General features: G+C 37.3%; 2 protein-coding genes across 3 annotated transcripts in view; one reads left to right on the top strand and one right to left on the bottom strand.

Moving 5' to 3' along the window:
- LOC115998159 (CASP-like protein 5B3) overlaps positions 1-2,145 on the top strand; it is a 4,844-nt gene extending 2,699 nt beyond the window's left edge. For both annotated transcript variants that reach the window (XM_031237648.1, XM_031237647.1), the window contains one exon: positions 1,722-2,145. In XM_031237648.1, the coding sequence (XP_031093508.1) occupies positions 1,722-1,922 (201 nt within the window). In that variant the 3' untranslated portion in view covers positions 1,923-2,145. The remainder of the gene's footprint in view (positions 1-1,721) is intronic.
- A 1,348-nt stretch (positions 2,146-3,493) lies between these two features.
- Positions 3,494-7,003, bottom strand: LOC115999222 (mannose-1-phosphate guanylyltransferase 1). The gene is made up of 5 exons (XM_031239056.1): positions 6,801-7,003; positions 5,086-5,214; positions 4,868-4,930; positions 4,547-4,786; positions 3,494-4,442 (listed from the first exon to the last, which is right to left on the bottom strand). Exons 2-5 carry the CDS (start codon positions 5,194-5,196, stop codon positions 3,771-3,773), a joined length of 1,086 nt encoding a protein of 361 aa, XP_031094916.1. The 5' UTR covers positions 5,197-5,214; positions 6,801-7,003; the 3' UTR covers positions 3,494-3,770.
- Positions 7,004-8,208: the final 1,205 nt, after the last annotated feature.

Raw genomic sequence — 8,208 nt, 5'->3', positions numbered from 1 at the left:
TTTTTTTTTTTTTTTTTTTTTTTAAATATCTTAAACTTCACATGTTTTTCGGTGTTTATATTTTAAGGTTCAGAATGATATTCTGGATAACATATCAACAATTGAGGGAAAATGAAGTAATTGATTCTTATTTACTGTGTGGAACTGAGAATTTACAGTGAGTAAATATACAGTAATACTTTGGGTGAAGAGTCTTGGTTTCATTTATGAGTCTCTTAGTGAACTACGAGGTTTTGTAGATTGTTTTATTCGTTACACGCTAGAAACTCGAACATCGTGGATTCGTGGGTTTGGGTGAAGAATCTTGATTTCGTAATTCACATGTTGGAATATCAAGAGACTCCTTAGCTACCTCTCAAACCTCTAAATACACGGGCTGTTGTAGTCTTTCTATTAAGTCATTATTAATCGAGTTATTATGAATCTTCCCAAGTCTACTCGTCTGTCTCTAGCTTAATGCACAAAGCTTCCGCATTAATATCTTCCAACTCATTACAAGTCTGTCTTAACAGTCTAACAAAGTTCATCACCTATATATGGTTTTACAAAGAAGATTATTCAGCACTAAAATAGCTAAAATTTTACAGTTTCCCTTCAGTGTGGATGCCTTTTTCCTATCATAAATAACACATGAACCCCATGTCAGAAAAAGTTGAAGAATGGCATTCAATAATATTGTATATTATAATGTCGGACCCTAATATGCACTCGTATGTCAGGAATTGACAGATAGCCATGGTATTTTAGCAGTAAAAATCAGTGTAGGTCGCAGTCAACTGCTTTTTAGATGAAGAGAAAACTTGTCCAAAATGTTTTTTTTTTTTTTGTTCAGTGAATGTAATACTTATATCTTCTACATGCCAAATAAATTCATTATTTTGGTTCAAATTCTAACTTTGTTATATGTGCTCTTGTTTCTGTGAAACACAACAATTCTTTATTGTACTTTATTCTGTAAGTATGAGAACAATAAGAATTATGCAGTAAAGATTCTAGATGAATATGTTAATTAGGTTTAGTGTCTAAGTTCTATAAGTCTATTAATCATTAAAATATGAGAAATAATATTTCTTAATTTAACTTATCAACAAAAACGAAAAACTACAAAACCCCTTGATTTATATCTTGTCACATCATCAAACAACAAAACAAAACCACTGCTATGGTCTTGGTCCTGCATAGCAGGACAATTTAGGTTGAAATTATTGTTGTATGGTGGCAATATCTAATTCCTGACAGTTTGAAATGGTAGTTGATGGTTGGAGTTGTTGGGCTTAGAGATCTATATTATACATACACGATAATCCTTTGTTCCGCTTGGTTTATCAGATAAATAAGTTGCTCAATAACAACCTGTTTCTGCTGTCTTTGTTTATACATGTCAGGTTTTCGTGAAAAAGTTGACCTAATTCTTTCTAAGTTACGTGAACACAACGTGTTTGCTTTCTCATTATACTAAATAAATTAGACTTTGCCAAGCACCTTGTGCTCAACACAAATGGCATATAGTGACTCTCCCATATGGAAGGTCATGAGATTGAGCCTTAGTGGAGGCGATATTGACTCTTTGTGCTTCAACAGGTTAAGAAAGTAACAGATACTACAATGTAATAGGGTCAGTTGTATTAAAAAAAAAAACAAAAAAAATTAGACTTCTATCAGTGCTCGTTTTGTCATTGGCGGTTTAATCAAATGTTGCTGTATGTATGTTCGTAATACAGGTGACAGCCACTTTGTCCCTCGCTGCTGCGTGCTCGTCAGCTGGTGTGATGGTTTTGTTCGACAGGGACACGACAATCTGCCAGAGAATGGAGGGCCTATCGTGCCCCATGTTTCAAGTCTCGATCTCGCTGGCTTTCTTGTCCTGGTTTCTCCTCGCCTTCTCCTCTTATGTCATGTTTTGGCTCGCTGCCTCGAATTAGGTACACCGTGATTAGCTCCTCCACCACGCACCATATTGATTGTTCAACCGAGTGTTGTGAATATTTACTGATTTTGGCAAGGTATAGAGACCAAAGTTTCAAGCTTGTTTTATGAAGCTTTTTGATCCCTTCTCATTTTTGATCTACGACAGACAATCATGTACAGATACCACAATAGTTCATATCAAGTCCTTTCTCATATATACATATATTTTTGTCTTTAGATTATGGTCTAGCTTTATGCCTGTTTGATAATGCTTTTATATATATATATATATAGGGCTAGGATCATGTCAGAACTAGCAATATCGTGAGAATGTGTGGACTAATCTCATTCTTTCATTTAAGATGATCAAGGACAAAAAACTAAAGAAGAAACGCAATGTCATTTCCGTAATTATGATGGTGCATTTAGAAACACTTGATGGTGCATCTGCAGATAACTACAATTGCACTAGGATCTATAATAGTGTACTCGGTGTGTGCACTATTTGTTGTCCGTGGATGCACTATCAAGCATTTTCAAATGCACCATCATAATTACGGAAATGTCACCACGTTTTTTCCTTAATTTTTAGCTATCGATCATTCTAAATAGATGGATGAAATTAGTTTGTACATTCTATCAATACTAACAGTTTTCATTTGAACCTAGTTCTATATATATGGCTCACAGGCAGCTCGTTGAGCCCCGAACCAAATGCGTTATACTATATAACAATATATGGATAGCCTTAGATTATGTATTGAATCTTAGATATATCATCAAATGTTTTATCAAACATGACTTATATATGGCATGCCAATGATTGAGGTGAGAAGTGAGCTACAGTGCTATAGAGTACAGACGCCACTCAATTATGTAAGACAAATTGTGATATATGCAGGGCTACTTTTGTGAATTTGACATTTAACCAAACCAAAAATCCAGAACAGGTTGTCACATAAAGACTTAACACAGTAGCTCCCACAAGATTCCATCTTATCTTATCCACTTCAGTGATGATGAAACTTCCATGGAATATTAACTTTAATCCCATTATTTTAATCTTTTATAGACCACGTTATACACGTACACCCACTACATGGTTAATTATGATTATTATAGGAATTTTTTATGGTCAGTATACATTAAGTATGGTATTGTTCGCATGGACAACTCAGTTACTTAAGTGATAAATTACAGGCAAAGATACAAGTCTCCCTCATTAAGTATGGTATATATTGGTCGCATGGACAACTCAGTTACTACTTATATTGTAGATTATCGACAAAGATACAAGATAGAGACCTGACTCCCACAATATGAGAATTACATCCTGTATTCCTGTGTAGTGAGTTCCTTATAAGCATCTGGCACTGGTCCTCCCACTTAAGTTGTCGTTGAGTTACCGTAGTTTATCCCTCTACTATCTTATAGGGTCAGAATGTGAAAACTTTTGAGAAGAGAGAATTTCGCCTTTTCAGCATGGGTGTTAAAAGTGTTGGCTAATATATATAATTGTACCTAATATTCTTGATACGAGTGTTCTTAGAAAAGAATATGATGCCCTGGTCTCACAAGGCATGACTTCAGTGGACAATAGTGCAGTAATGTTTATATACACAAAGTAGATTGGTTGCACCATTTTTGGTGGTGATTATGTTTCATACATTTAACCAGACAGCAAGCCTATAAAGAACAGTATAATTGAACACAAATTCAACTTACAAAAAAGGGACTTTTACAAGGGAAACCAGAAAGCAAACAGGGAAAGGAAATTACATGAAAAGAACAGAGACACATTCTGAGACAAATGGACACATAACTTACTTGACTCCCCTAGTATTGAATTGACAATTCACAATTCACATCACTATCTCCGGCTTCAGGATGCTGGATTTGATCTCTTTGTGGGGCAAAACCACACCCCCGTTGCTGTAAATCTCGTCGCACACGTGAACATCCTCCCCGAGGATGGTCATGTTCTCCACGCGGGCCCATTGCCCGACAGTGGAGTGCCACCCGATGATGCTGCTCGAAACGCAAGCATGCTTCTTGATGCGCACTCCGCGCATGACAGTGCAGCGGGAGAGCCTGACCCCGGACTCAATCGTGCAGCCTGGCCCTATTGCGACATCTGGCCCGATCAAACACCCCTCGCCAACTTTGGCAGTCTCGTCCACGATTACATTTCCCACGATGTGGGGTCCAGAAGCCAGTTTAGTCGAGGATTTCTTCCTTAGAGAGTCCAGGTAGAGTCTCAAGCCAGTGATGTAGTCCTTCGGCTGCCCTATGTCCATCCAGAAGCCCGGAAGGACCATGGCATAGAGCTTTTGCTCCGCTGCAATCTTCGGGAACACCTCTTTCTCAATCGAGGTGGGTTTTAATTCAATCCGGTCTAGCACCGAAGGGTTAAGCAGATAAATCCCAGCATTGATCTTATTACCAACAAAGGTCTTCGGCTTCTCCACGAATCTCTCTACTTGCCCGGTGGATTCTTCCATGATAACAACACCGTACTTCGAAGGTTCATCAACCTGTATCAACCGGTGAACATTGGTAATTTAAATCTGATCCTGTGAAATCTCAACAACCCCAAATAAAATAAAAATTCCAACGGGAAGAGTAATTGGAGAGTTACCTTCGTAACCAGTAAGGAAGCCTCTCCTCCGTGACCTTTGTGAAACTCAATCATCTCCTTGAAAGGATATTCACTGATAACATCACTGTTGAGAACGAAAAACGGCTCACCGGAATCATCCATTAGTTTGTCCCTCGCCAGAGCAAGAGGCCCTGCAGTCCCAAGCGGTTCAGTCTCTTGTGAACAGGAAATCTTGATCCCGAGCTTTGATTCGAAATCTTTCAAGAAGTTCAGCATCACCTGCGTATAAAGATGGTCTTCTTATTAATGATTCTGAATAATATCGCTACACATTAAAGATAATTAATACAGGGAATCTACCTCGGGCTGGTAGTTAATAGCCAGGACGACTTCAGTTACTCCGACAGCTTTGAGTGCCTCAATCTGAAAAAGAAATGATTCAACAAACCAGAATTAAAAATTGAAAGCAGAAGAAAAAGAATAATACAGATAGCTTCGTTTAAAAATTATAATGTTTTACAACGAAGTTATGATTGTAGACGAATAAGGCAGAGGAATTGCATGTTCAACGGGTGTACCTGATGCAAAATCATAGGTTTGTTTGCAAATTCAACAAGCGGCTTGGGGACGCTGAGAGTCAATGGCCTCAGTCGAGTGCCAAAGCCTCCAACAAGAATAAGTGCCTTCATTCTGAGAATGTGATGTTCCTGCAGAAAGTATCGACTAGAATCTCAGTAGAACTTATTATATGCTATTGAAAAACGAAATCAAATGCACATATCAAAATGGGCTCAGTCCATCCGTATTTATCCTAGCGAAAAAAGGAAGAAACGTGCACGACTATTAACTCCGTATGGACATCTTTAAGTGGGAGATGATAATCAACAGCTCATATTCGCTTGAACACGGCATAATCAACAGCTCATATTCACTTGAACACGGCAAAATGTCAGTCATTTATGACGTGGAATACGCTGAGATTGACACGAATGAGCGGCTGCATGGGAGACGGTTTTTTTTTTTGGTAATAATGTAAATTAAGCAGTCTATTACAGTGGACTGAAACAGAAATGGTCTCAAAGTTTAAAGATGGGGGTGGAAAAGACATCCAAACTTCTATTACATGTAAGTACTGAAGCAACAAAAACAGTTTACTCCAAATGGAAAAGGAAACAAATTCTAGCAATTCCACAGGCTGGAGCCTTTAATGGAAATGACAATCGCATGATGCTTGAGTGAAGAGCCAAATATCAAATTGAACAAGGATTTGCTAAAAATAGAGAAGAAAAGTTACACAGAAACAGATATCTCTATATCAGGCGCAGAGCATTACATGTGAATTTAATCTTGCTAAACACAGTAGACAAATTGCAGCAAATCTAGATCCCCAAAATTATCAAAAAGTACATCTTTAAGATATACAACTATAAACTTTCCTCTAATCATCTAAATTTGGCTTAGGTTACACTTACCCCCTCACTAATACCAGCCTATCCCTGCACATATTAAGAACATTTGTTCTTCCAATCTGTCAGGTTCTTGTATGCAGGACACAATAACAAATCCTAAAGAACTAACTCCTCTCTGCCAAGTTAACAAGGAAAATGTTGCGGGAGGAACCAATAGAGAGGATTCAAGTTTACATCTTATTAGTCAGGTCTAAACTTACCTCTCTGTCAAACAGTTGAAATGTTATTCTCTTAGGGGTGAAAATTAAAGAAAACATAACCAAGAAATGCATAGAAGATTACTTAAAACAAGGGAAATAAGGCTAAACCAAAAAAACTTTCACAACCTCACCACATCCAGCTAGCACACATCTTTTGTGCAAAGTTTAAGCCTTTTTGCAAATTCATTAAGTGAGAATTACAAGATTTCCAGATTCTTAGAGCCACAGAACAACTTGATCCCACAAAACATGACAACAGCAGTTTCCCACAGCTGGAAAAAGACAAAATCTTGATGACATAAGTTCTTTCCTGCTTTACTTCTTTTAATTACAGAAAACCACACCAAATCATTATCTAATGGAAGAAAGAACCACAAATTGAATTGAGCACATGAAGCCAAAAAGCCTTGCAGCACCAGATCCAATGACACAACATCAAAATCACAAATTCAGTGAAAACCACAGCAAAACCAAGCCCACATTGTTAAATTCTCAAAAGACACAAAAATCACAGCCAAACAACACAGAAACCAATGATTCCCAATTCTGCCAATGCTCAATTCATCAGATCCAAACACAAACCCACGAAAAAGTAAGAGGCAATAAAGAATTCAGGGAATTCACCTCTAATCACTGGTAGATCAAGTGTAGAAGGGCGAGTTGGAGAGCGAGTCGATCCGAGTCAGGGGCGAGTCAATAAGCTCTTTTTCCCTCCCTTTTTGACAGACCCCCCGCAAACGACGAATTGGGGTGTTGTCACTCCCCCTGTATGCTTATGTGGTGCTTAGAGAAGCTTTGGCAGATAAAAAGAATTCAGCTTTTGGATATATATACATATACACATAGAGGTGAGTGTGTGTAGGCACAGCAAAATGAGAAAAATTTTACAGAGCGAAGATTGACTTTGCGCATGGCGGATTCCAAACCGGGTTTCTTCTTTTACCGGGACAAAGAAACCGGTTCGCGTCGGACTGTGTTCTATTCCTTTTACGGCGCGCGTGAATTAACCATTTACAGATTACTTGCGAAATGATGGTGAGTTTTTTAACAGTAAAATAATTATACCAATAACTTTATGGTCTAGTGACACCCGGTTACACTCACATATGGAAGGGGGTGGGTTCGAGCATCAGTGGGGTCAATGCTGACTCTTTGTGCTAGGTTGACCGGGCGACCCCCCACTTGTCATATTCACTACTTCTTGATACTACTAGGTCAGGTCAGATTCATCTCATTGCAACAATCACTCTTTACTTGTACTTGTAATACGACATAGCCTTGATCAGACCGCTTAGTCATCACCCGGTAGACCGACTGACATACGAACGCTCTCCTTCACTTGTTCGTAGCATACGTATTCGTAGTGTACTTGTACCAATCCTACCCAATTCCATTTACGCTATCAAGTATAAATTCGATAAATTTTACTTTTATGTAACAATTCACAAAACACAGCAGGTAAAATTGTACTATGAAGACACTACTCATAATTCATGACTTTCTCTAGTATAAAAATAATGTTTCACACACTTGACATGCTTTAATTTATTTATTAACTAAGTATCCATTAATCCTCCGTAATTAATCAAATTAAATAACATTGGAAGCAATCCTAGCTAGTTAAGTTGGTCATCGACTTGTTAATCACAAGATTACAAGTTCAACCCCAGCAGAAGTGCCTTATTGGCCTTCTTGGTTTAAATCGACAGTCAACTATCATCCTTGAATAGTGATTACAAGTTTTATCTTCACAATACGAGATTTACTAAATGCTCACTCTCAAATAATACCAGCAAATTTTTCTTGTTACTTCAAAATTAAACAATATTAGAATCCACAATTCAAAAAAATAAATTTAATTTTATAATAATAATAATAATTATTACGGAGTATTATTATTACTATAATAATAATAATAATAATAATTATTATTATTATTATTATTATTATTATTATTATTTACGTTGACTTTTTTAATGAAGATCTTGAACTTTAAACTAGCAAGAGGTTTTGCAGTTTTGCACCAAAGCCG

This window comes from Ipomoea triloba, chromosome 12, assembly GCF_003576645.1.
Source record: "Ipomoea triloba cultivar NCNSP0323 chromosome 12, ASM357664v1".
In the NCBI taxonomy this organism is placed as follows: domain Eukaryota; kingdom Viridiplantae; phylum Streptophyta; class Magnoliopsida; order Solanales; family Convolvulaceae; genus Ipomoea; species Ipomoea triloba.
Note: the sequence above shows the minus strand (reverse complement) of the source record. Positions and strands in the feature narration are given on the sequence as shown.